Source organism: Aspergillus stella-maris (assembly GCF_047715825.1).
Source record: "Aspergillus stella-maris strain CBS 113639 unplaced genomic scaffold BDV14scaffold_1, whole genome shotgun sequence".
NCBI classification, from domain to species: Eukaryota; Fungi; Ascomycota; class Eurotiomycetes; order Eurotiales; family Aspergillaceae; genus Aspergillus; species Aspergillus stella-maris.
The window spans coordinates 1-27,970 of record NW_027396795.1 but is presented as its reverse complement, the minus strand read 5'-3'; the positions used below and the strand labels follow the sequence as shown (position 1 = coordinate 27,970).

General features: G+C 51.4%; 8 protein-coding genes across 8 annotated transcripts; all 8 read right to left on the bottom strand.

Annotated features, from left to right (window-relative positions):
- Window positions 1-16: 16 nt before the first annotated feature.
- Window positions 17-4,057, bottom strand: BDV14DRAFT_194427 (ankyrin repeat-containing domain protein; the record flags this gene model as incomplete). Its single annotated transcript, XM_073771925.1, has 1 exon — window positions 17-4,057. The coding sequence occupies one exon, from the start codon at window positions 4,055-4,057 to the stop codon at window positions 17-19; it is 4,041 nt and encodes a 1,346-aa protein (XP_073633603.1).
- Window positions 4,058-4,968: 911 nt separating this feature from the next.
- Window positions 4,969-5,518, bottom strand: BDV14DRAFT_161630 (uncharacterized protein). The gene has a single exon (XM_073766775.1). The coding sequence runs from the start codon at window positions 5,351-5,353 to the stop codon at window positions 5,126-5,128; it is 228 nt and encodes a 75-aa protein (XP_073633602.1). The 5' UTR covers window positions 5,354-5,518; the 3' UTR covers window positions 4,969-5,125.
- Window positions 5,519-6,287: 769 nt separating this feature from the next.
- On the bottom strand, window positions 6,288-10,251 carry BDV14DRAFT_186424 (transcription factor domain-containing protein; the record flags this gene model as incomplete). Its single annotated transcript, XM_073770812.1, has 6 exons — window positions 6,288-7,695; window positions 8,091-8,094; window positions 8,187-8,785; window positions 8,835-9,347; window positions 9,417-9,580; window positions 9,628-10,251. 6 exons carry the CDS (start codon window positions 10,249-10,251, stop codon window positions 6,288-6,290), a joined length of 3,312 nt encoding a protein of 1,103 aa, XP_073633601.1.
- Window positions 10,252-11,174: 923 nt separating this feature from the next.
- Window positions 11,175-12,705, bottom strand: BDV14DRAFT_186423 (uncharacterized protein; the record flags this gene model as incomplete). Its single annotated transcript, XM_073770811.1, has 5 exons — window positions 11,175-11,209; window positions 11,499-11,854; window positions 11,912-12,353; window positions 12,420-12,456; window positions 12,514-12,705. 5 exons carry the CDS (start codon window positions 12,703-12,705, stop codon window positions 11,175-11,177), a joined length of 1,062 nt encoding a protein of 353 aa, XP_073633600.1.
- A 1,075-nt stretch (window positions 12,706-13,780) lies between these two features.
- BDV14DRAFT_194424 (ankyrin repeat-containing domain protein) lies at window positions 13,781-21,181 on the bottom strand (the record flags this gene model as incomplete). The annotated part of the gene is made up of 3 exons (XM_073771924.1): window positions 13,781-19,469; window positions 19,536-20,574; window positions 20,632-21,181. The coding sequence occupies 3 exons, from the start codon at window positions 21,179-21,181 to the stop codon at window positions 13,781-13,783; spliced, it is 7,278 nt and encodes a 2,425-aa protein (XP_073633599.1).
- An 853-nt stretch (window positions 21,182-22,034) lies between these two features.
- On the bottom strand, window positions 22,035-24,282 carry BDV14DRAFT_161626 (S53 family peptidase). Its single transcript, XM_073766774.1, has 5 exons — window positions 23,973-24,282; window positions 23,663-23,926; window positions 23,384-23,616; window positions 23,216-23,336; window positions 22,035-23,169 (listed from the first exon to the last, which is right to left on the bottom strand). Exons 1-5 carry the CDS (start codon window positions 24,188-24,190, stop codon window positions 22,056-22,058), a joined length of 1,950 nt encoding a protein of 649 aa, XP_073633598.1. The 5' UTR covers window positions 24,191-24,282; the 3' UTR covers window positions 22,035-22,055.
- Window positions 24,283-25,671: 1,389 nt separating this feature from the next.
- Window positions 25,672-26,423, bottom strand: BDV14DRAFT_161624 (uncharacterized protein). Its single transcript, XM_073766773.1, has one exon. It carries the CDS (start codon window positions 26,314-26,316, stop codon window positions 25,786-25,788), a length of 531 nt encoding a protein of 176 aa, XP_073633597.1. The 5' UTR covers window positions 26,317-26,423; the 3' UTR covers window positions 25,672-25,785.
- Window positions 26,424-26,538: 115 nt separating this feature from the next.
- On the bottom strand, window positions 26,539-27,824 carry BDV14DRAFT_161623 (D-2-hydroxyacid dehydrogenase family protein). Its single transcript, XM_073766772.1, has one exon. It carries the CDS (start codon window positions 27,733-27,735, stop codon window positions 26,689-26,691), a length of 1,047 nt encoding a protein of 348 aa, XP_073633596.1. The 5' UTR covers window positions 27,736-27,824; the 3' UTR covers window positions 26,539-26,688.
- Between the last annotated feature and the right edge of the window lie 146 nt (window positions 27,825-27,970).

The following is a 27,970-nucleotide window of genomic DNA, read 5'->3' as shown; positions in this document are numbered from 1 at the left end:
CGAGGCGGGATTTCCGTCAGCCCCCCTGATCACCATCACAGTATTCCGAGAGTCGAGACTCTTGAAAGGTGTCATTGTCGCACTTGTGGTACCTTCTGCGTTCAGCCTCTTTCAGATCATCGTAAATGCCCTGCAATGGCAGTTTACGTGCATAGTCCGCCGCGGTAAATCCCTTGCAGTCTCTGTGGAGGAGATTACTGTTCTCCAGCATGGTTCGGACCGTGTCCAACCGATTCTTCATGGCGGCGCGAATCAGCGGGGTCCGTCCAAAATTGTCCTGTGCTTCCACATCTGCGCCTTGTGCGACCAAAAACTTTGACATTTTATCGACACCATGGCTAGCAGCATACGATAGAGGGCCCATGCCCTCATCGTCCTTTGCTTCCATGTTGGCCCCACTGTCAAGCAGAATCATTGCATCCGTAGGGTCAATTGCATGGAAAAGGGGTGTTCTGCCGTCGTTGTCCTTGGATTCGATGTTTGCACCTCTGTCAAGCAATGTTTGGACCATCCCTCTCTTATGGAAGAAGAGGTTAGCCAACGGTGTTCTTCCCCAGTGGTCTCGTGACTCGATGTTAGCTCCTCTATCAATGAGCCTGTTGATCATCATGAGATCGCGACCTTGACTGACTGCATAGGCAAGTGGCGTGTGTCCCTTATTATTTGTTGCTTCCAGTTCAGCACCATTATCGAGCAGTAGGTCCACATCCTCGCTAGTTTGAGCATGGAAAAGTGGACCTTGCTCCCATAAATCCCTTGAATTAACGTCTGCACCCAGCTTGAGTAACAGGCCAGTGCACATCCTATTGCCTTGGACTGCGATGGAAAGGGCGGTGCTGCCGTATTCATCCCTTGCCTCTAAGGTGGCGCCCTGCTGGGCCAGAACCTGAACAACCGCTTCGTGACCAGCGTCAACGGCCGCCTGAAGTGGTGTATAACCCCAATCCGCATGGTCTCTTGACTCTATGTTGGCGCCATTCTGGGCCAGGACCTGAACAACCTCTTCGTGGCCAGCGATAACTGCTGTTTGAAGTGGAGTACGTCCTTCGCGGTCTCTGGACTCTATGTTGGCACCTCTCTCTAGCAGCAATTTCAACACTGCTAGACATCCTCCTTTTGCTGCCCAATAAAGTGGACTGCGGGGTTGGCGGTCTCCCGCTTCAATATCAGCATTCTTGTCAAGTAGTAGTTTTACCATGTCGACATGGTTGTTGGTTGCTGCTATGCAGAGGGGTGTTTTTCGGCCGCCAGTATCACTGTTCACGTTTATTCCAGCGTCGCATAAAACCTCGGCAAGGTCAACCAAGTTGTTCTCCGCTGCCAGGCAAAGAAGACTCCGTTGAAGTGGGGATTGATTCAAGGTATTTATGAGAGACGAGTCTGAGGCTAGAAGTACGGAAACTGCTTCTTTATTTCCGTTGGCTACTGCAGCCGCCATTGGGCTATCGTAACGCTCCGACGACATGCCTATGACAGAACCTATGGCTATCTCCGTAGATAACAGCCCCAATAGGTTTCTTTCGGCAAATAGGTAAACCTTGTCGACCGACGTGCTATACCGGCGGACTTGGTGTCTCTCAAATATGTTGTGCTTTAGAGTCCAACCCGGGGTAGAGAACGCCGCCAAGAAAGAGTCTTGCGGTATTTGATGCTCCGCGGCCGAATTTGCGTGGTGGAATATGTTTTGAACGGCATATTTCAGGAACGGGTAGCTTTGAGATAACTCTTCTATCAAACTGTCGGCGTCATGGGTTTTCGCCTGTGGAAGATCCCCTGATTGCGGCAAATAAGCGTATACATCTATATTGACGAAGACAAGGCAGCAAAGCTTCAAAACATCGTGACTGGTACCGGCGTCAATTGCACCAAACTGTAGGCCGGACAAAGCTTTGCTGCGCATAAAATCCCGAACAGACTCGTGTATGAATTGGACAATGGGAGATTTTTTTGATTTGGCAACTTCCGCAAGTCCCTTGGAAGCATCAAGAATAAATCTATCTAGCTCCTCGTCAGCGATATCTTTAGCAGTCCAGTCCGTGAAAAAGTTTGTTTCCTGTTCGGTCCCGGCCAAGATCGCAAAATAAAGCTCTGCTCGGGTCAATGGCCGCTTGGCATACAGGATCCATTGTAAACAAAGCAATGTTTCTTGCATGTTGTTGTTATCTCGAGTGAGGATGTCGTTCAATAGCTCATGTAGCCCATCGGGGATTTCCTCCAGTCTTTGCTTCAGCTCATGGATACGGCCATGGTCGTATTCCTTTCGAAGTATCTTCACAACAAGAACAACCCACAGAAAAACTCCGGAAGCTCTCTTGATGACATTCTCCCTTATTTGGCCAGCCTGGCTGCTCTTTCCCACCCTCAGTTCTGAATGGACATAGTTGGTAATGTCTTGTTGATGGCCATCTTGGTCTTCCAGTACCAGTTCCATCTTGTGGTTGACAGTCACATGAGGGTAATGGCGACTCGAAAAGCAGACGTTCAACCGCAGATCACTCCCTAACGCCAGGTCGCCGAGCTGCTCAATGAATGACAACATGTCGCGCACTTGCTCCTCATCGCATTCGTCGAGGGCATCGATGAAACAGATCAAGGGTCGCCGATCAAGCTTTTCAACTGCTGACAGAAGCAAGGACTTCAGACGCTCAAGGTTCCAGTTCGAGGCCTGCGTATGCGTCGATATCGCCGGTAAGTTATCAAGTACGCCTTGCAAATCCGGCAGTTTTTCCATTAACTGAAGGAGCAGAGAGCGGTACATTCCCTCGGTTGTCTTCTCGAGTCTGTCCCCTCTAGCATTGAAGAAGAATGACAAAACTGTTGCCCTGCTTTGCTTGTGGATCGCTTCTGTCAATGCAAACTTCATAATTGTTGACTTGCCAGCCCCTGGCTTTCCTTTGATCCACAAGAACCCGTGGTGCTGATCAAATTGCTCCGCGCAGTGCCAGGCCCCGTATTTTGGGCAGCTCAGCAGCCATCGACATGTTTTGAGATGAGCCATTTTGATGGCCTGGTATCGGCTGTCTATTTGAGCAAACCTCAGTGATTCCAAATATGCCTGTCGTACCTCGGGTAGCGACTGATATGCTGGTGCGCCCACAGTTGATACTGCATGTGGTGGGATCACGCTCGTAGTGGCATCAAGTCTCTCACAGTTACCAGACCTTCTCCGTGCCAGCCTCATCCCAGGGACGTGCGGCAAAGATAGCAGTATTTGCCTGGCGCAGGTAGCCGCAGCAGCCGCCGCAAACGGTTGGAAAAGCTTGTTTTTATGCGAGTCGGCGTAATCGCATATTCCCCGAATGACAAGACATGGTAGGATATTGACGACGCCAGCTGCCTCCATCTCAAAGCACAGCACACCCCCGAGTTCTTTATTGTGCTCATCTCTAATGTTCCCATACTTGACGACCTGATTTCCAGAAGCAACCGTACCAAAGAATACTTGTGGGGCCTCGTTGCGTTTAGGTCGTCGAACCGCCATGTCCTTGCAACAACTTGAGCATGTTTCGCCTCGTCCATGGTCATATGAGGCCATGAACAGAATGTCCTTTTTTTCGGGGGGTCTGTCCACTGGAATGGCTCTGAGAGTGTGCCCAATTGCAGGGAGGTTTGATTTGAACTTTGAGACCGCGATTAAGAGTGAGTGAGACGGTGCGTTGAGGGCACCTGTCCGCTGAAAACCGCCCGGGACCGTCTTTCCAAAGTCATACTGAACAACGCCGCCATATTGCCCACCCGGTTGTCCGACAACAACATCGCCCAGTCGGATATCCGCTTTGGCGCTTGGTACCCCGCCTGCGATTCCGACCAACAAACCGTGCTTTATAGAAGGGAAGCTCGAGAGCATCTTCTGTGTCGCAGCGGCTGCCGCATTTGTGCCCATCTGCCCCGCTGGCAGACAGGTGATTACAATGTCGTGTTCGTGGATGCGACCGGTAGCATACTCAGCCTCGTCGTAGAGTTCGTCGAGGACGCGCTTTGCGGCGGCGTACTCGAGCGGTAGAGGACATATCCATCCTATCGTGAAGTCTTCGGCTTGTGGGCGGCGTCGTTTCATTGTGTAGTTCTTGGAGCACTAATTGGCACTGCGAGACGGAAAGCGTCGTGGGCAATGCTGAATGAGGAGGAGGTGAGAAAGTGAAGCAACGAGGATGAGCTGGAGGCAGCTTGACGAGGCTGAGAGAATGCACCATGACCCCGTGACCAGGCTAGGTGCACCTTCCCAGATCCCTGTCTTGTCCACGCTTCTGCTTGCCAATAATCTTCTACACTTGGTTGACCTACCGCATGAATTGACAATGATCACATCACAGCTACCAGTATCCCCCTAAAAGCGCCCTCGAATCACAAAACCAACATCCATATTTTCCGAGCTCGTTCAGTCGAGTGTTTCGATGCACTCTCCATTCATTGCACTGCAGCAGCTTCGATCAGCTGACAATCGAACCCAGACTTCCATCGGAGGCCTGGGCCTTGATAAAAAAACCCGAACATACTACTGGGTCAATGAATCCATGATGACCCTACGCTATATCGCTCCATAGACTAAGGCAATCAATCGAATCTCTCGCCATCAAGACAGCATGCAGCTGCAATCAGTGACCACGTTCTCCGTCTACGTACGAGAACTCTTTTCCCGCACTTGGCCGGGTGCTTTGGGATTTCGAAGTGCTCCCGAGTACGCAGACATATGGTCTAATTCCATCTCTCGCCGGAACGTCGGCTGCCAGGCCAAATATGCAACACTTCTTGGCGGCAGTCTATCTATGCTGACAGCTAGGAGGCGGATACCCTATCGTCTTTCCTAAGCATAGCAGCTAGTGCCCCTCTCGAATGCTGGGCAAACGTCGAACGTCGCTTAAACGGCTAACAATGATCGACCAACCTATCCTTCCGACAACCCCGACAGCCACACCCATTCTCCTGCAGAACTCGAGCTGACGAAGACCTCTCTTCTCAAAAGACACCGTTGAAGCTTAAAAGCAAACGAGCATCCAAAAACAGTCATCGCTAGCGAAAGTGGACTCACGTCCCGTATACCGCTGATCTTTGGGGGCCGTTTCCAAATTCCACGCTATCCACCACAAACACATTGCTTAGCTGGACGTCAGAACGCTAAGGTTATTTATCCTTCAGGAATGGTGACGATGGATCGATAAGGACTTGACGAGGTATGACGGTGAGGGGTAAGCACTCGATCATGAAGGGATGATGTGACCAATATCACTATTGTGAGTGAATAGCGAGCAGCAACCCCAAACTCCCCAGCAAACCCAAACAGGCAGGTCGAACAGAATGAAAGGAACTCAACTCCAACCCTCACATTGCATCCGCATCCGCATCTGCATCGCATCGGCCGGCTGGCCCGCTGACCTCGCAAGCCACCAACCCTGTACAAAGTACCATGCAGAACAAACCAACCACCCACAGCACTCCATGACACGAAAACTCGAGACAACTGACACCGTCCAGCCCCGCACAAGTGTCACAATCACAGCAGCAACACCCGAAGACTCCGTGATTCGCTCAGCGCAACCAGGATGCCATCCCTCTACCGTTGTGTCGGGTCCGTGGCGTCGTAGTGGAGAGCCGAAACGGTGAGCACTTAGTCGATCCTGGGTTGTCTTCCTTGGTTTCCCGCGGTTGAAAAGCGCTTGGAACTATATTTTACAGTTGAATATTGTGTAAGCATGTATAAGCAACACGCTCTGGACCCTCGTCTAATTTCCAGCGAGTGAAACGGTGGATGCTGAAGCGTGGAAGATGGATGTAAAGTAGGGGTCGTATGGACTAACCCAACACGGAAGCGTATATTGGCTGCAGGGCTCCACACTTATAATTTCGGGTATCAAGAAGCGCAGACCTAAGGGCGTATGCTAAGAGTTTTGGCATCCTCTGGACAAAGAGCTATAAGATTTGGGTTATCCACTATTTACACTGTTCTTTGTTCCGTTCTGTCTTGTTCTGCTTGTTCTGCTCTACCTTGCTCTGCGTTGGCTTCCCATATTCTGGTTTTCAAAAAATGTTCGGATATATGAGAGGTATATCTGTCTGTCTGTCTGTTCAAAATCCATTGGACTCCGGTGCATGATTTTAATCCCCGTCTCCGCCAGGCCATATCCATGGCCGATGGTTATATGCGCTGAAGAAAAACAAAGAAAGGAAATGACGAAGCGATATCGAACAAGGACATGCACATGCACATGCACATGCACATGCTTAACAACCCCTGGCACCCCCTGTCCTAATCTAACCCCAGACTAGGTCATCAATATACTCTACCTGACTCAATCGTCATCCTCCTCTTCCACCTTCGGCATCTTCGGCGCGTCCTCGTCGTCAACAAGGATCTCCTCGAATGCATTCGCCCGATTCTTCAGCCTTATCGTCGCTAGATCCTCGTACTGCGCCGCTCCCAAATCCAACGACTGATCCATCGCAATCGTCTTCCGCGCAAACTGCACCGCTAGATTCGAGTCCCAGATGCCTTCCCGCCGGTTACATATTGAGAGGAGGTAGAGTGCTTTGGCTTGCACGCGGGCATCACGGGACCGTGTTGCTGTCAGGACGAGTGGAGGGACAATACCAAGGGAGAAGCTGAATGTGCGTTTACGGGAGGGGTTCGTGACGTTGCACCGTGCGAGGTACACTTCTGCGTGGGCTACTATTCGCGCGAAGTTGTCGTTGTGTGGGCCCCATGCGTCTTGGGGGTCCCAGGTGTGTGCTGTAAGGAGCATGGGGGCGAGGAGGAACCACATGCGGAGGACGTCCGGGTCTTGCCCGTAGTCGCCGCCGTCTGGGGGTGGGTATGCTGAGGGGGAGGCACTGGTGAAGGCGTCGTGGAGCTGTTTCATTGCTGCCTTGACGTCGGCTTGTGGTGTCATGATTGAGGGACTGGGTGCTTGGCCTGAGGCCAGAGCTCGCGCAGAGTCGAGCATGCCGTGCAGGATGTGGTTCCATAAACTGTTCAAGGAATCGTGGACGTTGTCTTCTGGTGTTGGTCGAAGCGCAACTACCTCGAGATGGTCCTCTCCGGTTGCCATACTCAGACTACTACCGCGCATCTCGATGAGCATGTTGTCAAGCCGGGTGAAGAGCGAGCGCATTGTGCTTTGCGGGATGAGGGACCCCCTGTTTGGCGACGCCTCATATGATCGTAATAAGTTCAACCCCGAGCGCATGTGAATCATGGCCGCCTGCGTCGAACCCCGAAGACACTCAAAACAGGCAAAGAAAAGACACGATACTAAGATTAGATCGGGCGATGTCCCCGGCGAGCCCCGCGAGTTTATCATCACTCGGTCCTGGAGTAACCGCAGGGCCTTTCCGTACTGCTGCATGGCGAATTGCGACATGGGACTCCACGTCCCGATCGCAGAAAAGTCATCAAACTCGTATACTTGCTGCATTGCCCCGAGGGCAATTACCGCATGGGCGAGCACATCTTCTCGATGCGCCGCCTGGAATACCGGGAGAGAGAAGGGAATGGGGAATCGAGTGCGCAGATGCGCAAGGAAGAAGTCAAGCGAGTGTTTCTCCGCACCAGTTGTCGCGAAACTGGCGCGGGGCGTATACATTACAATGCGTAGATTTGAGCGACCATCTTGAGGTTGATTTGCGTAGGCACAGTCACGCTTTGAGCGGATGCAGTTGCGACAGGTGGGTTTGCCTTCGTCGCATTTGATGCGGCGGGCCCTGGGGGAGGATTAATTATTGGAGCGGGGAGGGTGAGCAGGGGTTTGGGGGCCGTACTTGCAGACCAGACAGCCCGTGCGGACTTTTGTCGAGCCTATGCGGATGTGCTTTTGCTTTTCCATGGCTCCATGGGGGATGAATTGGGTAGTGGACGGGAGGGGAACAGGAGAAGAGGGGAAATGGAGAAGCGAACATCAGTGGAAAGGTGGAAAGAGGGAGAGAGTTGAGGTTTGGCCCGCTTGGAGAGTTGCGCTGTTGCGACCGCGTCGATCACGCCCTCCCGATTGGTTGCCTGAGGATCGGCGCCTGACAAATCCCTCCCGCTCTCCTTCTCCAGTTCTCTCTTTCTCCTGTCTGAGCTCTGAGGTCCAGTCTGACAGTCTCAGCTATCTTACATCACTTTGTTGTTATTTTCTATCATGCTGGCGAGAACCCAAACCCGCTCGACTCATCCTTGCTGATCATATCATCCGCCTTTCCAACACTCAGACTCTCGTATTTCCGCAGCATGTCGTTGATCCCCGACGCCGCGTGTGCCTGCCACCCACCATCGAGACTCCCAATGTACTCTCCGTTATCGGCTAGCTTCTGCAGTCCCTCGGAATAGTGCAGCCACCGATCCGGTATCTCCGGCGACTTGCTGCTGAAGAACAGCTGGTTAAGCTCATCCGGCACTGCGACCGAGCTCTCCCATTTGCCACATTGCAGTCGGAACTTGACCGAGTGTCGGAAGATGTGGAACAAATGCATACCAACTTGCGATCGGGACGCTATAATCGAAAAAGCACTGGTGAGAGAAAGGAAATCGTGGTCGAGGACGTTGAATGATTGTTGTTCGAGAAATGCAAAGAGTGCGAGCAAAATCGCGTACATTGCGAACTGATGGGCGCGCTCCATGCCGAACTCGCGTTTATGTAGTCGGGTCAAGGATGCGATCTCGCGGGCGGATGACAGCGCTGTTTCTAGTGCTCCAGGGTCTGCGATTCTTGTTGACGGTTCTTGCTTTGGCTGGCCTGTGATGGTGTTGAATGGAGGTTTCCCTTCAAACCAGTCGCAGTACAGGTTGATCAACAACGCGTGGTACCGCATCCTGCATGTACGTTAGCTTTGTACCAGCCCAGATGGAAATTCGCACAAACCTGAGGAGCAGTATATGCGGTGCTGGTTTTTCTTTCAGTGCGAACGTTGAAGGAAGTTGGGCCTCCCAGTCCCGAAGCTTGTTGTACAGAACGAGTTTCTGCTCTGGAGTGTTCCCATCGGAATCGGCATTGGGACTTAGCGTCTGCGACATGTCTCGTGCGATGAAGGACAGCCGGCAAGCTTCGTCGAAAGCCTGGCTTAACCACGACGGTCGATCTGGTCGATTTTGTGGATATGGTGCCCACAAATCCGTGGGTTTCGACGCATCGCGATCGATCGGTTCTATGCTCACGCTGTGCACCATGCTTGGTCGCAGAAAGTTCGTATGCACAATTGTGTCGATCTGAAACAACCCCCAAGCTGTTCGCTTTACAGAAGATATCATGTCTTCCGACATATGCGCCGGGTCCAGAGTCAAGTCTGGTCGGTTAATTATCCCAAGCGCTTCCGCCATTTCCAGCGCTTGGTTAAGCATGATATAGCCGTTATCGTCATCACCCACCATCGAGTATCTAAGACCACAAATTCCATCAGTCAAAGCCAGATATTGGCTACCTATACCATCCTAGACGGTGGCGCACCTTTCATACAACAGCAACGTCGCCTGCAACGAAGCTAACCGGACGATAGATCCCTTTTCAAACCGGTTGTTCTGCAGGTGTCGTTCTGCCTCTGCCAGAAAGTCGGTGCCTTTCGTCTTCACATCTCCAGGTACCGTATACGCCTCGGAGTAATGTGAATAGTGCTGCCACAGTCAGCAACAACTTAAACCAGCACAATCGCCGAACATACACAGGCATTAGCAAGCAATGCATTGATGAGAAATGGACTGCAGAAATCAGACTGCAAATTCCCCATCTGCATATGCTTGACCAGGATCTCTCGATCCACAAACGCATAAAACGGATAGTCCCAGGTAAAGTATAGCGAAATCAAATGCGATACCAGCGCATCATCATTCGTGACAGTCGTCCACGGCTTGGCCGGTACCTTGACTGGTGCAAAATCACACAAATAGTGCACATCCATGACCTTGGACCGGAACGACGGCGCGCGACTCTCAACCTCATAGCCTGCGCGCAGCCTGGCGCCCTGGGAATCCGCACTGGAAGCCATCTCCGGCGTCGTCGTCCCCAGCATCACCTGGTTAAGATAACACCGCGCCTCGGGAAACGTAGCTCCATTCCGAATGAGATCGATCAGCGGCTGCGACCCCCTTGCATCAGTGGTCTGTATCAGCTTGAACACATCAGCCAGCAGCCGCCGGTGGTAGTCCGGGTCATTCGATTCGCCGTCTTCTTGCGTCCCATGCGATGCCAGCCGCTGCCGACAATTGCGGCAGGGAGCGGTCCCCGTGCAGCGCTGGCCATACTGGTGGTAGGTGACGCAGGGGTCCTGATCATTGGTCTCGAGCATTCCGGCAGCAGGTGCAAGGGCGTCGCTGAATCATGTAGTCTGTTAACTCCCAAAAAGTCCAGAAGTATAAGGTGATTTACAAGGTCGAGTAAAAAAAGTTGCAGACCTTGTTCGTTGAGGTTGAGAATCAGTGACATCAATCTGTCCTGACCCTCTTGTTCCTGTCACGTGGTGACGCCTCTATGACGCAGGTTGCCTTTTGCACCACTCACCCAGACAGTAGTTACTTACTCCATCTTGAACTGCAAGCTGCAGCTTAGCTTGCCTCGGTTCAATCCCGATTTAGTCTATTCTAGCTGGGCTTGACCGGGGCACGCCTCACGTTGCATCGATGCCAGTGCCAGTCCGGGCGCAGCGTCAAGTAAGAATGAATGCCAAGAATCGAATCCAACCGAACATCAACCCTCGCCACATCTGTAAATCATGGTTTCCACGCCTTCGTCCAGAATTGAGGACTATGATGAAGTATACGCCCTTCGAATCAGAGATCTGATCCCGGGTGAGATCCCGCCAATAAGTTGCTGCGCTTTCAGCCCCCAACTTTATGCTGTTTAACCTACTATTCTACATTATACTACTGTACCCAACGTTTCGGGTCGGCTAGAAGTTTAGGATAGAGATGGAGTCATTGATACTTTAAAATTACATTTGGGTTGAATGAGTTGTATATCTTAGTTTGACTTCACTGTGGCGAAAGAAAAAAGTATGATTAGTAATACCAGATATATACTTTTTTTCGCAAGTCGCCCCTCCGTCCCATTCTCTCTCCCCGTTGAACGTCGTCCACCCTTCCACCAGAGACTCACAAGGCAACTTTCCAAACCAGGAAAGCGTCCATGGTCCAACAACCCTCTGAACCCGCTCCCATCTTTGTACCTAGGTAGATACGTTCTACGTCCTCTTATGGAGCACCGAGACGGTGATCACATGACACCAGAGGCGAATGACCTCGGATAAACTGATATTAGATAGAAACTCATAGACAACATATATACAAAGCGAAGTGAAATAGATACCGAGTTAACCTCCAATGATGTCCAACCAATGATCCTTAATACCTGCCGAAATACCCCATTAAACAACACTACCTCGCCAATGGACCTTACTTTAGGTACCTTGGTATAGTTAAACAGAATCACTACCCGACCGATTCGACTGGCTTCCCCCGAGCCCACTCTCCCCGCTATGAACAACAGTCATAGAATGGACATGGATACCGCCAATCCCCTCACCTTTCTCCTCCGTACCTGTCCCCATTGACCTAGACATAGATTGAGACTGCAACTCAGAAACAGACTGCAGCTTGCCCTTGCCCTTGCCCCTTTCACTCCCACTTCCCCTCCCACTCCCATCCCCAGTACTACTTGAAAACCTCCCACTCCCCAACGAACCCACCTCAAACAAACTCCCCAACCTCTCCCACGGGATATCAGGAAGCAGATTAAACAAAGGCCTCATATTCGACAAACAAGCAGCCGTAATACCAACGCAGGGCTCGATGCACGTCCAAACGGACGCATTGACCTGGTTATACGTTACGTCGGGACCGGACCCCGAGAGCTCGATTAGGGCTGTGAGGCGGATTATGTCGAAGATTAGAGTTCTGCATAATAGTGATTAGTGGAGGTATTGGGTGTAAAAAGTGGGAGGGAAAACATACAGCGCACCAAGCATAAAAATCCCCAATAACAAAACCCTCTGTACACGGGGCATATTGAGTCCCCAAACAACCCTAACCGGCATAAACAAGATAACTGCATCGGTAACAATATTCGGAACCTGCAACCCATAATAAAACTTCGCGAGATCAATACACCCCCCTTCAAGTTCCGGCATCCACAATTTCCGAAACGGGATACATGTAACAGCTCCAATGAGGCAAACGCCAAAGCACCAGAGGACTATCGAGGTGCCGACGATATATACGGAGACTTTCATAGGGCGGATTGGGAACAGCCGTGCGTAGAAGGCTAAGATTGAGAGTTTTATGAGCGTTATGCAGGCAGTGTATAGGAAGGAACCGCTTGCGAGGGTTTTCATGTAGATTGTTAGTTGGGGGGGTGGGACGTGGTTTATGTGTGTTCCTAGGCCGTTGTAGAGGACTGGAGGAGTATGGTGTTAGTTGGTATGATATTGTTGAAGGGGGTAGAGGGTGGCAAGGGACATACGGACGACGCCAGCGAAGGAGATACCGTATTCAAAAACCTAACTGTGTTCAGTATTTATATATAGGTAGTGAGAGCTAGGAGTAGGTATACATACCAAAGCCCCAATCATGAGGTAGTCATCCAAGAACAATTTTGTCTTGGTGATCCGCCGACATAGCAGTCGCAGAACCACAGCGATAGTCGAAATAACCAGGGCAAAAGACGTAGCTGTAATGACTACATGGCGCAGATTGTCATGTGAATATCCAGTCTCGTTGGTTTCGCCGGATGTAAAATCTCCTGCCATTGCGCTTGTATAAAGTTACAGCGAAGGAGTGTTAATGAGGAAAAGGAGAAAACAGAACATCCAAAGCAGGCCATGCCGGCCAAAGCCTACATTTTTAAGAACACCAGTAAAAACCAGATCTCGATCTCGATCGGACGGCAGCGTTATGTTAGTGTTTGACATGTCCCCTGACAGCCCTGAAGATTGCCGGAAATATTGATTCCGAAGCCTAAATGGCTCATTATTAGATGATCGGGGAGCTGTCATGTCGATATTCGCATAGTCTATTAAAGCCTTGCATACCGCCGAAGCAATAATCGGGACATGGGGCCTGCAGAGTGTGTGATGGCTTTCTGGGATCCTTCCGAACAAACATGTCATATTTCCAGCAAAACGTACTGAGTGGGAAGCTAGCCAAACCGTTGGAAACAGTTGAGATTGAGAGGGAGGTGGAATGGAACGTCTTAGGGTTGTTGAATGTCTGTAAGAGTAAGGTACGATTTGGCACCTTTAGATAGGAGGAGCACTGGCTATATACATGCTTGAAGTGAGGGATTGCTACCCACCGAGCAAAAAACTACGGACGCCAAGGCAATTGCCCTTCTCAATCAGTACCAATTCACAGAATAAAGGACAACATTTGCCAGTAGAGAGGATTTCCGCCCCTTCTCTATAATGCTTCTCCAAGTCATAGGCATGTTCATCGGGACCAGGGTCGGGCGGGTAGTATGGCAGATATGATTCCCAGCACCTGTAGAAAGAACGTGTATTTCATCATCTGATATTTCACGCAAGAAAAAAACAGCGCCACAGCACGGGTCATGTTGGTTGTTTTCCGGCCGAATCGATATGCCCCTATACTATGGTCTATGGGAAAGTCCGATGGGAAGCTGAGCTGGAGGCATCACGATAGGCAGCACTATGCCATATCCATATCGATCATTTTCGTGTCGAAAAGAGAGTAGGTAAGCATGAGCATTCGCAATATTATACGAATGATACTGAACTGGGAAGAGGAGGCCTGAAGTACCAAGATAATATGAGCATCAAGGCCAGTTAAATTTATAAGCATTGGCATAAATTCTAAGATGTCAATCTACCCGCCACGCTTGCTGATATTGTATCGTATAAACAGGCGCGTAAGACCAATATAGCCAGTCGCACAAGCCTCCCTGAAGACTTCGTGATACTCAACACCTCCGACTTTACCCCTTGCGCCATTCGCAAGCAGATACTCAATCAAGTCCTGAATCCCCGCTGCATTGCCGTGCAGAGATCCAAACCCATTGTGGCCCTTCGCTAGACTCTCCTTATACCCGCGCATAGCGGCAAGCAGCGGCGTTCTACCATGGCCATCAACCTGGTTAATGTTTATGTCCGCGGCGTGAGAAACGAGGTACTCGACAACGTCCCTGTCCATGGCGTACGCGGCCCAATGTAAGGGCAGGTTGCCGTTGGCGTCGGGTTGATTGACGTCCATGTTCGAAGCTACACAGCGCCGGACCGTATTGATAGACCCGCAGGCGCATGCAGATGTATAGACGTGGGTATCGATAGGGAGTGGGAGGAACTCGAGTAAAATCTCGAATGCAGCACGGTTACGTGCGACGAAGGCTGCTATTTCTAGTGCTTGGCGCAGAGCTATTTCCCAGTTATCATGAGCAAGAGCCGCTTCAGCAACGAGTTCTAGTATTGATGCTTTTGCAGGGGTCCAAGTGCCTAGGCAGGTGTTGCCGATTGCGTTTGGAAAGCCGAGACCGAACACGCGGACTCCGCTTGCTAGGAGCTCTTCGACAACCTCTCGGTGTCCGTACTTGCAGGCTATGGCCAAGGCTGTTGGGAAGGTAAGGTTATATCGTCCCGCCGCTGTATCTTGCTCTTCATGAAACTCTAGCTTGTTCTGGCGGAAGCAGTAATACACCCTCTCCCATCGATCTGATACGGCCCGCTTCAGTTCTGCTGGGAGCCCAGCGATTCCGCGGCCTCGTAGATTAGGGTCTGCACCGCTCCCGAGCAAGGTCCTAACCGCCGCGAGGTTTCCTTGTCTAGCAGCTAGAACAAGGGGGTAGCCGAGGGCATCTCCTGTATCCACATTGGGATCTGCGCCGTGACGAAGCAAAAGCTCCATGATATTGATATGCCCTCGTTGGCACGCCTGAGATAATGGACTGCAGATGATGTGGCCTGCACCCGGGGGCGTGACCCCGTAAGGAATCAAACAGGTCGCTAAGCAATCTGCGCTAGCGCCAGCTGCAAGAAAGCTCGAGACCATCTCGATGTCTCCGGACTCGCAGGCCATGATGAACGCGCGCTCTTCCCCCTCTACCGGCGCACCGGCTTCAAGCAGGCAGCGAACCATGGCGGCGTTTCCCGACATCACCGATCGAATCAGGAATGACGTGCCACACTCGCGTTTAGGTTTTGCGCCGTGTTCGATAAGGAGCTTTACAGCTAATACATGTCCGCCGTATATGGCTTTGACCATGGGTTCCTGAGGACCATAGATATGGCCAAGGTCAACGGTAGCTCCAGCGTCGAGAAGAACTTTCATCACCTGCAAATGGCCGAACTGGGCGGCGCATGCTAGGGCAGAGTCTTCAACGCGCCCGCGTATTGTGGTCATGACCATAGGGTTAAAGTCCCCGTTGAAGTGCACACCATGCTTCATCAAGAGCTTAACGCATGCAACGTCTCCAGCCGACGCAGCGACCACTAATAACTCGCGAAATACCGGGTGCCCTGCATCCTGTTGCGGTATCTGCTTGAAGATTTCAACGAGCAATGCCCGGATTCCACTATTCAGGAACCTTCGCGCCGTGTCCATTGAAAACCCCTGCGTTCCAGCGTGAAGGGGATCCTCACGATTGAGCTGACCATAAGTGTTGCAAAAGACAAACGGCAGAACATGCGGCGACTCCATGGCTGTTTTCAACACCCGGATCATGCAAGGCGCTAGAAGCCCGTCGGGCCCCTGGGTGGGTATTTTTGCACCTGCCCGGACGAGCCTCAATATCACACGATACGCCATACCGGACTTTCTCTGCGCTGCAAGGCAAACGGGTCTCTTGGTCTCGTCATCGGTCGCGGTGGCGTCTGCATCTGCACCAGCGTCAAGCAGTGTCTGTACAATACGGTCATTGCCCCAGCGCGCGGCGTACTGCATTGGATACTCCAATTGTCCACCGTCATCTGTAGGGTCGCAGCCACGGTCTAGCATTGTCATCACGGCCGTTTCGTGACTCCGCGATGTTACTTCGTGCTTCTCTCGTGATTTTCTCCAGAAAGCTTGGGCTGATTCTACATCTACGGGGTTGACGTCGATATTCTCCATAGCACCCAGATGTCTGAAGCCTCGAAGGGCAGCCTGCAGAGCGTTTATTTCAGCACAACGTTTGAGACCAATGGTGTTATACTTTGTCTTTATGGCGCGACTCTGTCTCTTCCTTTCACGCGTCGGACGGGAGAAATCGCGAGACACCCCTGGAGTATAGACCCATGGGTTATTGTCAGGGCTGGTGCTCGAGTCATCCATATCGGACGGCCCCCACTGCAGCTCCTCAAGAGCATCGTGCAATTCGGGCACGCGCCGGTCTACATCGGCTCCTTTTGATAGTAAGAATTCCGCCACTTCAACATGTCCCTTCTCTGCAGCAGCGACAACCCCCCTAGTCAAGAGAAGACAAGTGTCGTCCACCGTGACGTTTTTCAATAGACCCTTTTCGAATATATCAACCATGAGCTTGACAAGGGTTGTCCGTCCTGCTCGCGCAGCGCCCAGAAAGGCTTCAAGCAACAACCCTTGTTGAGACTCTGAGATAAAACCCTCCAGCTCCTCGAGAATCAGGTATCGCAGCACTCGTCCTCGGCCATTAGTCGCGGCCTTGGGGATCCCAAGGCAGATTTGCTCCCGGGTTAGTGTAAGCGATCCTGTGAGAGAAGTGAGCAGGAGCTTCACCTCGGTGAGGCCCTTAGAACACGCTGATATAAAAGCTCCATCGAGAGCGGAAGAAGAATGTGAGCCCCCGCGTTCAAGCTTGCTGACTATAGCTTTGACCATTGTTTCCTCTTTGTAGGATACTGCCGTAATCATAACGCGCTCGAGACGCAGCCGCTGGTCGTTTGGATCGACCTGATACTGGACATTGGGATTGAGTGATTCCAGGAAGCGGACCATCTCCGCCGACGCAGGAGGGACGTCGGCAGTGGACGAGTTGTCAACTCCACTGTTAACAAATATCCAGTCCCAAAGCAGTCTGCAGATGTGGGGGAACTTGCGCCGGGTGGCTGTTTCAAGGGCTATAAAATGGACTTTTAGGGCATCGGCAGGAGAGCGTGCGTGACGAGATAAGACAGCCTTTATTGTGGGTAGATCGCCAGAGTAAACAGCATGGTCGAGCAGGGTTCCGTAGTGAAAATAGTCAAGATACCGATGCATATCAGCGCTGGCTAAGCGATATTTCCACTGGAACAATTGCTGCAGCGAGCCGACCTGCCCATGCCGTGCTGCAGAAAACATGGATTGGATCAGAAGGCCCTCTCGAGCCGGCTCAAGACGCTCTGCAATTCCACTAGCTTCAAGGAACTCCAGAACTTCCACCCTGCCATGGCGAGCTGCTGCCTTGGCTGCTTCCCTTGCATCTCTCCAGGAGGCCCCTTCCCGTAGTAGATAGTGCTGAAGTCTCCCGGTTTGCCCTAGCGAGGCACTGAGCGTAACAAACTCGATATGCGGATCAGAATTGGAGTCTTCCTCGTCCTCGAGCTCCTGCTCGGATTCGGATTCGTGAGAGCTAGCGGACGCTTCATCGTCAGTTGTCAGAGATATAGCGTCCCCGGGTTCTTCAGGGTCAACGCCGCTACGCTCACGAAGGCTACCAGGAGTTGACTCCATTTTCCGTCGACGAGAGCTCACGCCGCGAACAATTACCGGAAAAGCCACACCCATAGGAGCCTGATATCCCCTCTCAAGCATCAACGTAGCAATCTTCTCATGCCCACCCTCAGCAGCCGCAAACAAAGCGTCTCTGGAGCCCCCGGCCAGATACATATCCGCGCCTGCATCAAGCAGCAACTCAACAGCCTCTCTATGGCCATAAAAAGCCGCAGCCTGTAGTGGAGAACCCCTGGGATTTCCCGGTTGATTTACGTCCGCGCCAGCATCTATCAAAATCTTCATTATTTGAGTGTGTCCGTTTATGGACGCTGCTTGCAATGGATCGCCCTGCTCGCCGCCACTCCCTGGATCAGCACCCAGGCCGAGGAGGGTGCGCGCTACGCCCTCGTGTCCTCCTATACATGCGCTTCGAAGTGGCGGGCCGAATGGACCTTGCGCGTCATGATCTATACTCTCAATGGTGAAAAGAAATTCAACCATATTGTCCCGTCCCGATAACGCGGCGAGGGCGACGGCATTTTTTGGCAGTGCCTGAAGTAAATGCGGACGCTGTTGGAACAGAGAATCAAGCACATTGACTTGGCCTTGTTTAATTGCTGCAGAGACTAGCTGGGTAGCCGATGATGGATGATTATCGTAAGCTGTAAGGCCCCATTTCATTTGCGTAGATGACAGCATAAGAAACTTAACCACCCTAGCGAAGCCGGCTTCGAGGCCCTGCTCAAGCAGGCTCTGGTGACTGCATGGGCCAGAATCCAGCAGCGCAGTAATAACAGTCGTGACTTCCTTGACGAGAAATAATGCAACGTCCTCTCGGCGACCGAGGCAAGCGGCTTTATATGCACTGATCAAAGAGACGGGAGATCCTAGTATACTGGCATCGCATCGTTTCAACGTTTTCAAAACATCTAGGTGCCCCCGAGAGCATGCCACATTTGCCGGGGTCTTGAACGAACCGCTCTCGAGGTGTATGTCGGCGCCATATTCGAAGAGAATGGAAACAAGTTCAGAGTGTCCGTAAGAGCTAGCCAAATATACCGCTGTATGTCCCGTCCGGCTCTTCAAGTTAGGGTTTAGATTCGCAGCCAGTGCGCCTCGTAAAAGTCCACAAAGGCCAAAGCAGCTTGCAACGAAAACTAGCGATGACTCCTCGTTGTCGCAAAATACGGGCTCGAACATGCTCTTCACCGAATCATACTGCGGTAGCACCTCGCAGACCTGCCTCATCCAGTCAAGCCAAGCGATGAAAGCAAGGCTGGCAACGACATTAAAAGGGTTATCCTCATCGTCGAGGAGAGCAAATGACAATACTTCCTTGTGGATATTCCCAGATTGAATGTGACCTGTGTCTTCCTGCTCCACGACTCTAACATGATCTGGCCAATGAACAGCAGCGTAGTGGTAAAAGTGCTGCACAATATTATTTCCAGCATGGAGGAAAGGCACCGAACTGGTACTCGGACCCAAAGCACATTCACGCAGACAGAGATATGCCAGGAGCTCATTTGCAGAGACTGCTGAGAAGAGCTCCTGTCTGCGCATATACTCTGCTGCCGACGGATGGCAGAAGCGAAACACCCCTTCCTCATCCAGCAGCACAAGGTTAAAACAGATATCTTGGACTGCAGTATCAGTGTCTGTTCCGAGGCGGTGATTTAGGGCAAGAGTACGAATGACGGCCGTCCGGTGTAGGGGTTGCTTCGCATATAGGAGTATTGAGAAAATTTGTCGTACTGCCTCCTTGGACATCGAGTCCATGGCCAGGAACTGGCTCAGAGTTCGTTCATATAGTTGTCCCAAGTTACCGGTCATGTTTTGCTCTAGAGCTGCCAGCAGATCTTGTTCTGTTCTTCTCTGACGCAGAAAGTCAAGTTGCAGATTGACCCAGAGGAACCTATAAGTAGAGTGAGATCCGTTAGCACATGCCGGGATATGCAACAAATGTTAGAAAGCAACGGACATTTCACCTGCTCCTTCTACGAGCTTCGCTGATATCCTTTGTAGCAGAGCAGTTGAGGCAGTGCCATTGAGGATTAGCCGGTCGCGATGAGCATTCTGTACGCGGTGATTGACGTAAATCCTAACATCCTCCTGATTGTGAGTAGGCGAGATGCGAATTTTCATGGCGTCGTCGGTGAGGGCGTCAACGTGGCAATTGTCGCGACTAGTAATAAACACCTTGACAACATTGGCTGACTTCTCCACGAGAGTCCGAAGAGCATTTACGACAATGGCACGTTCTTCATCCCGAAGCTGATCCAGTGAGTCAACCATAATGTAGGCCGGATTGGACATGGTAAGCTCTAGCAGGAGCGATACACTCTCATCTAGTCCAAGCTTAACCAGGTCAGCTTGGTCCAGAGCGCAAGCTTTGCGTCGCTTTTCGTAGACAGAAAGGACAGTTTGGCTGATATATCCGTTTGCCGCCTCGACAGCCAACTGTCTGACTATACTCCTCAGAATGCTGTCAGGATCCGACCGATCTGGTTCTGCAGGGAGATTGTCGCAGTAAAAGTAGGCGCAAGGTATTGGGGAGGCCTGGAATTGGCTGGCGATCAAGGAGAAAAGGGTGGTTTTGCCGCAACCAGCGACGCCGTGAAGAAGCAGGGTTCCTGATGAGCTACAATCAACCCATGATCGAAAGTCAGGGTGCTCCAGCAGCCATCCCCCTGAATTGAGTATTCGCCTCGAGGCAATACTCTGCTGATAATTTGTGAATGTTCGTCCAGAGAGCCATTTGAGAACATCAGTCAATCGCTCCTCGTCTAGATGCTTGCGCACGACATAGCTCGTGTCAACCAGCCGATTCATATCCGCATCCAATCTGGAAGATAGAGCAGCTGCGCGGGTTGCGATCTCAATCGTCCTGGCGTCTGTCGTTTGCAGGGTATTGGAATCTGCTAGAGCTACCCACTTCAGGAGTTCACGTTCTTGGGTTTCGACGGCTTGCATGAGCTTCGGGCTCTCGTCGATCTGCAGAGCGCTGGAAAGAATGCGGGCTGGAAACCTTTAGCTGATCAACCCGGCCAGTTGGAAACCGATTATTCTCGTCTTACAAAGAGTTCTCTTCTTGAAGTACTCCACGATTCTGCTAAGCACTAGCAGAATCTCAGTGTGCAGTCGTATTAGCGCTTCGTCCAACGCCGCCACGACATCCGACTTCTGAGACTGATGAAGATAGCTATTCTCCACAACCTTGGAGCGGTAGATCAACCTAGAAATTGTTTCCAGATTTACAAGCATATCCCCAAAGAGCTGAGCATCTCCAATAGCAAGGTTTAGCAGAAAGCGTATTGCAGCCCATGGCAGCGCAACGTGCCCTGGGTCGAACTGCATCGCGACATCGCCCGCTTCTTTGAATCGGTTCACCCATCCGACGATCTTATCTAGTACATCGCGGAGAATGATAGTTTTCCCTTTGGGTGTTTTGTACTTCCATTGCCGGGCAAGGCATATCCTTCGCTTGTTCTCGGTGGCTTTGAGAACGGCCTGGACGATGCCGTATCGCCGGGCCCCGACTGAAGAGATTGATGCTTTGACGTCGCTATCAAGGTTTTCAAAAGCTTTCTGCCAACTCTCACCAGCCGTGCTTTTGGTCATCGTCATTTTTTCGTCAGGGAGCCTCAAGGAAAGGAGACAGATTGAGGCTACCCCGCTCGTATTGAGGAGAGGAGCAAGGCTGCAGGCTGAAGATGACTGGGAAAGGCTGTGCTGCTTGGCGTAGGAAGCACTTCTGTATGGACATGGGCGGCTAAGCACAATATATCTCAGCCAATAATTGCCGTGCCCAGCACACACGTACAGTAAGAAGCTGGAAAGAGGATCTCGAGACGAGAGGTCCGGGCTTCATACTGCTCGTCGCCGGAAAACATGACGCTATACAAAGCATCGTACCACAGAAACAGGGAGCCTCTTCGGCTCAGGCTACGCCGCCAGTTGCTCTCGGCGTCACACTGTCATTCCAGAAATTCAGCTTCAGTTGTATCTAAAAAAACACATCCGCCCTGAAGGACACTTGATTCTGCAGATTGTCTGATTCCGAAAGGCTCCAGAGGCCGGTTACTGGGAGTTTCGAAGAGCTGCCACAGAATCCTTTGATGCGAGGATGTTGCCCCGAGTTCTGTAGATTCTCGCTGCCTGTCGGGTCCTGGTCGTTGCTTCCCTATGTACGGACACGCGTATCCGCTCCTCAAGAAATGTGTAATGGAGTAGGTAGGTGTATGTGGACACCGAGATAGGCAGGTACAAAGAGCAATGTAACAGTTCACGGGAAGACAGCTTATGTTTTCAAAACCAACGCAAGATCCATAAAGCTATCTATAAAATAGAGTCCTGGAAATAGGGTCTCTCTCCTTCGAGCCCGAGCATGGACATGACTCTACGACGAACTTGGTACGTACTGCATTATAAAGGAATGTGTTCGCGGTATCATTTTTGATATTATGTATCTTTCCTATCTACCGCGAGATGCTAGTTTAATTTACAAATTCAGAAAGACCTCCATAAGCTTAGAGTACACCGGCGTGCCCAACCCAGTAACCGGATCCCAGCCCTCAGTCGCCGGGAACCCATTCGTGCCGCACCCGTCATTGTACCCGGCAGTGATATCCCTGAACGCTTCTGGATGCTGGTACAGCACGGGATTGACAAAACCAACAGTCGACATATTCCGCGCAAGGCGCTCCTCATTGATCCGAGTAAGCAAGGAGGCGAAAATAGGCGCGCTGGCTGATGTCCCGCCTGCGGAATAGGCTATTCCTTTGAGGTAGATGAGCAGGTTTATACCGACTGTCGAGATGTCGGGATATCCGCGGCCAATGCGATTGTAGATCCCACCGTTGGCGCCAATATTACTGATGTCAACGGTTTCGTAATAGGGGTAGGTGAGGTTTGCGCTGGTGAAGTAGTCTTCGACGGAGGAGTTTTGATACACTGGTCGTTCGAAAACGTTGCTGAAGCCGCCACCGGACCAGCCCTCAACAGCGGTCTCTTCAGGTTTGTATGGGTCACTCCCCAGGGGAAGGATTGTCGAGCCGACAGCAGTGACATATGGACAGCTACCGATATAGCCAGGCGAAAAAATAGTTCGGTTTTGGCCGAGGCAGGTACCTGTTGCCACGCCGACATCGCCCGAAGCCACCACCACGGAGACGCCCTGCAGACCGAGCTTCATCCATTCAGTGCACTGGCGACGAAGGTATCGAACCGGCAATTGCGACTCTGCGCCGCCGTAGGAGATGGAGATGACGTTTGTGGGTTTGTAAACGCCGCACTGCTTCTCACCTTTCCACCCACCAGGCAAGGGATTCGGGTACGGGGGGTCCAGTTCTTCCTCTGCAGGATCACAATACGACCCATCAATCGCGTCTAGGAAGTTGTTGAATGCGCCGGGATACTGGTCTAGCGTGCTATTGTCCATCATCGCTTGATAGACCGGGTCGTCCGTTTGAAAGAGGATCGATTGCTGCGGCCAAATGAGCGGGTAGGAAAGTTGAAATTCAATTGAAGATTCAGGACCAGAATTGTTCTGAGTGGTAGGCGCGACGCCGCCATTGATACCGTGAAGAGTTGGGTGTGTGCCGTTGGGAATTTCTCTGTCGCGGTTAGCCAAATACCCAACGGGGAGTTGACCGTACTTACTGAGCAAGAGAGCTAAAGGTAAGATCTAGGTCTTCCTGGCTGTACATGTCGCCCAATGACTGGAAGATACCGAGCTCGTTGCCGGGTGTTGCCGTCGTGCCTTGGGGCACATCATACATGGCTGTATCGTCAATTGAAGCTCACTTCTACGTTTTGGGGCGGACATACCTCGAATACAGGGCGGGGTGAGAACTCGATCGCAGAACGACATCGGATCTTCCAGCACCTCAGAGAGAATTATATCCGTCTCGCAAATATTCAAGTCGGTTGCACTGCAATTGACCGTTTGCTGGCGCTTTTCCAGACTTCGCTTCCTCAACCCCAGGGTACCGACCTCCAGCATCTTGACAGCGGGACTGATATAGTCGATGATCGAATGGAGGTGACGCGGAACGTGGTATCTGCTGTTGTCAGTATGGTCCGTACTTAGAAGATAGTTGGACGTACTCTCTCGTGGCGATGTGCGATTTGCCCGTTTCAAGGTGCGAATAGAGGTAGTATTCAGTGCGCAAGAGTCGCTCCATCTCACTCGCCGTCGCATCAAATTGTAACCATTGTTTGTTCACAGATTGGGAGATGCGATATCCGGAAATACCCCCTGATTCCAGCCATTCGCGCACGTAATCAACGTTCTCTCGGGAGGGCGCAAAAAGATCGTGTACCTCCGTTGCCGATAGTTGTTTTCCGTAGCGGGGTGACGTTGGGTTCGAACTGAGGGGTTAGCACAATTATGAAGGTAGAACAGGGAGTAGCTCACAAATCCATCAGCAAGTCATGTCCATGATCCAAGTTTGACTGAGCCAGCCCAATCCGCATGGGAAGCATCTCATGCCCGGCCAGCCGGGTATGCTCAGTCCAGGAGTCAGGCAGTGCATCGCGTCGCTCATGAAGACGGTAATCGGAGGAGGGACGCGCCAGCGCGACCGTAGCAAGCGTCACAAGAAGAAAGATGAGCAATCGCATCATTACTGACATTGGTGCTCCGGTACTGTGGTAGATTGGGAGACAGCCCGTTATAAGTGGCAGGAAAGATCGATCACCAAGAATTCAGCGACTGAAGTTCAATGTCACACAGCTAAAAAAAAAAAGCAATAAACACATCGTGTGCCTGGATGAGATTGATTGGGCGAAGACCATGTTTGTTGAATATGCAAAGAGCGCGTGGTCTTTGTTCATTGATCCGCGGGAGAACAATCGCAGCAGTTGATATTGTTCTGGTGGAGCAACTGAGACAAGCATTTGCACCCCTGAATGCCATGTGCTCATGGTCCTTTCAACTGTTTATGAAGATTTTCAGCAAAGGCTTTTCGTATAGGCGTAATGGATCAGGAACTCGTAGGAGGTGAGACCAAAATAGACAAGTCAAACCCTGTCGCTGTCCCGTTTGCAATCTGCCGGATGCTGCAGTTATCCTGGTCAAAACTGTCATTTTGGCGAGGTGATGGAATGAGACAGCCGCACAGCCCATCTCCCAGCTGACGGTCGGCCGCAGCGTCGCGTAGAATGTCAAGCGCGAGGCTAGGGCTCTTGTCGCAAACGCAGAAGCTAGAGGTCACGGCATCACCGTAATAACGCACGGGTCTGGACATCCGCATGATTCATGTACGAAACTGCGTTTGCGAAACCATGGTTTCGGTTTCGCGTCAAGGGCTCCCCGGCTTATCCGATAGGGGTGCGCGGCCACATTGAGTGCACCGCAACTTATGGACACTGGGCAGGCAAACGCTGGGTGCATCTGAATTTTCTGACATCTGTCCATCGGGCCTGTGCTTCTAGAAAGATCCCCGCTGTCGATCCCAGTCGATACCCCGCGCTTGCGGAAGTGCAGATCACGCATCTCTAAGAATGTATGCTCTGGCAATTGAATCGTTGTACTTCAATGCTCTTGACCCAACTGAAGACTGGGGTCAGTCACCTTTTAGTAAAAGTAAGATTGCTGACTGAATACAGGCGGTGGTTGTCATGCTCGCGCCAGGCCGATTCCCAATGGTGACAATCAGAACACTGCCCCGGGTAAACAGCATCCGCAGATGAGAATAGCTGACGGAGATTGACTCCCATAAATTACCTTACCCACATGAAAAGGCATTTTATTTTCGAGATAGAAATTCATACAACGCAAACCTGCACTGTTCTGTCAACCCGGCCGCGACGGAGCCTCGTGGACGAGCAAGGCCTGAGCATTAGTGCCGGTCAAAAGGAAAATATTCCTTCAAACTACGGAGCATTGACCGTCCGCTCTAGACGCTTTTTCCTATCCAGGACAGCAACCTGTGCGGTCACTGGGTAGCTCCTTCCTCCCAAGCCGGTTTGGAGGATCAAGGCGAATGTAGCCCCTCCTCCCCGTTCTAGACCACCATCATCTCTTCTCCAACTACCCAACCTTCTTCTTCTTGAGAATCATAAATCGAAATAGCTAATCTGTAAGTTAACGCAATTCAATCGTGATTCATTCCCCGATCTATTGTTATCTATGTCATTCGTCTCTCTATCTACTCCCTATACGCCGTCCCTCAAATTCGCCCACCTTAACAATCTCGGAGTATCGGTATGCAACAAGGAACCCAGTATTACTGCCCATCCCTCTCCTTCAGCAACTCTTCGATATGCGCGTTAAGCCAATACCCCTCCAAGTCCTCTCGGCTCATATTTCCTGCACCTCCAATTAACCCCTTGCACCTCTTAGTGCCGCAATTGCACTGGAACTTCTGATCCATCTCCCATTCTGAGCTCGGATAGAAGAATGTAAGCGCATCGCCCTTCTTCAATGGCTTGTCATCGACAACTCGGACTTCCATCTTTCCCATGTCGAAGATGAGGCTTGGTTCGCAGGAGTGGTTGCAGTAAAGCAAGTCGGAGTTGAGCTCGATGTGAGTGTCTCGACCTGTTTGTACAGAGGAGTAGGCTTTTTTGCCTGGTGTCGCGGTTGTAATCTTTGTGAAAAGAGCACCTGGCTCGAGCGTGGTTGAGGCATCGCTGTAGGCGGCGCTGGTGAAGGCGCCCGGGTTGTAGGAGACCCGGATGAGTCCGGGGTGGGTGGGTTGTTTTGTAGCAGGCTGCTGCGTTGGGGCAGAAACTGGTTGCTGGACTGCGACGGGCATTTTAATGTGAATGATATGGATATGACAGTACTGATTGTTGAGGAAAGATGGAGTGAGTTAAGAGGAGGATGGAAAAGAGTTCCAACGCGGGGGTTATAAAGAAGCGGATGACGTTGTTGACTTGACCAAGAACCGAGGAACTTGAGCGGAAGGTGGGATGGTGGGCCTGCGGGAATAACCTCATTTACGAAAAGGTTATTCGATCAGTGGAGCTCCTTTCATCCGAGGCATAATCTATACAAAACTATACGTGCAGCTTGCGTACATAGCGCAGCCTAGCACATGCATGATACGCGTTCCTGAAAATCACCTCGGCAATTCCCCTCCATTCATCCCTCGCCCAGTCATCCATCTAACCTGCAATACATACAACTAAAGTAAAGTCTTCAATTCCCTCCCATCCAACCAAGCCTCCAGATTCTCCGCAACAGCATCATACCACCCATGAATCTGCTCATCGCCATACCCCATATGCGGTGTCAATACAATCTCGCTCCGCCCATCAACACCCCACTTCGTCGTCCGCCACGGACTATCAAGCGGTAGAGGCTCCGGATCAAAGACATCCAGTGCGGCACCACCAATACCGCCTTTATTCAATGTTTCCAGCAGTGCATCCTCATCAATTAGAGGCCCGCGACTCGTATTAATCAATATCCCGCCCTTTTTCATATTCCCCAACTCCGTAGCCCCAACAATCCCCCGGCTCCGATCGGAGAGGACATAGTGCACACTCACGACATCGGCCTCCTTAAAGAGCTCTTGCTTCTCACTCACAACGCGGATATCACCTTTCTCCAGCCCAACAGATAAAGCCTGTTCATCCGCTTTATCCTGAGTCAAATTCACCGACCAAGCAAGAACATCCATCCCGAAGCCCAAAACCGCAATTCTTGCCACCGCACTCCCTAATTTCCCCAGCCCGACAAGGCCCAATGTCTTACCAGAAAGTGACATCCCGAGAGATCCCTGCCAATTCTCCCGTCCACTTTTCAAGGCGGCATCATCGCGCGCGACGTGGCGAGCGAGACTAAGGATCAGAGCCCAGGTATGTTGCACTGTAGAAGGCGTCCCCTTCCCTTTTCCGCCACGAGATTCCGTTCCGGCAACGGGTATCCCGCGCGATCGACAATACTCTGTATCCAACGCACGATTGCGTTGCCCTGTTGTGAGGAGGAGTTTGAGATTGGGTAGTTGCGAGAGGGTTTCGGCTGAGAGGGGCGTGCGCTCGCGCATGGCGAGGATTATATCGTATTCTTGCAATCGTTGGATAAGGTCATCTTGTTGCGAGGGGATGCGTGGGTTTAGTGTTTTCGGGTAGCTGGTTATTGAGATGCGGGGTTCTAGGTGGGTGAAATGTGAGGGGGCGATGTTTTGGTAGTCGTCTAGGATTGCGAGTTTTGGTTTGGATTGAGACATTTTGGGTGTGTTTGGGAGGTGGTTGAGATGTGTTCTTGAGGTGGGAGATGATGTGATTGAGAATGAGGGGAGATTATATATTGACGCGGGGAAGCATTTAGCCACTCGCCCCGCCCGGTATCTATCCGGATATGAACTAGTTTACGGCATACTGTTCGAACAAAAGGGCAATAACGTTTTTTTGTGTAAGCGCTAGTATTCTGCCAGCAGAAAGAACTTGATTACGTATGTACAT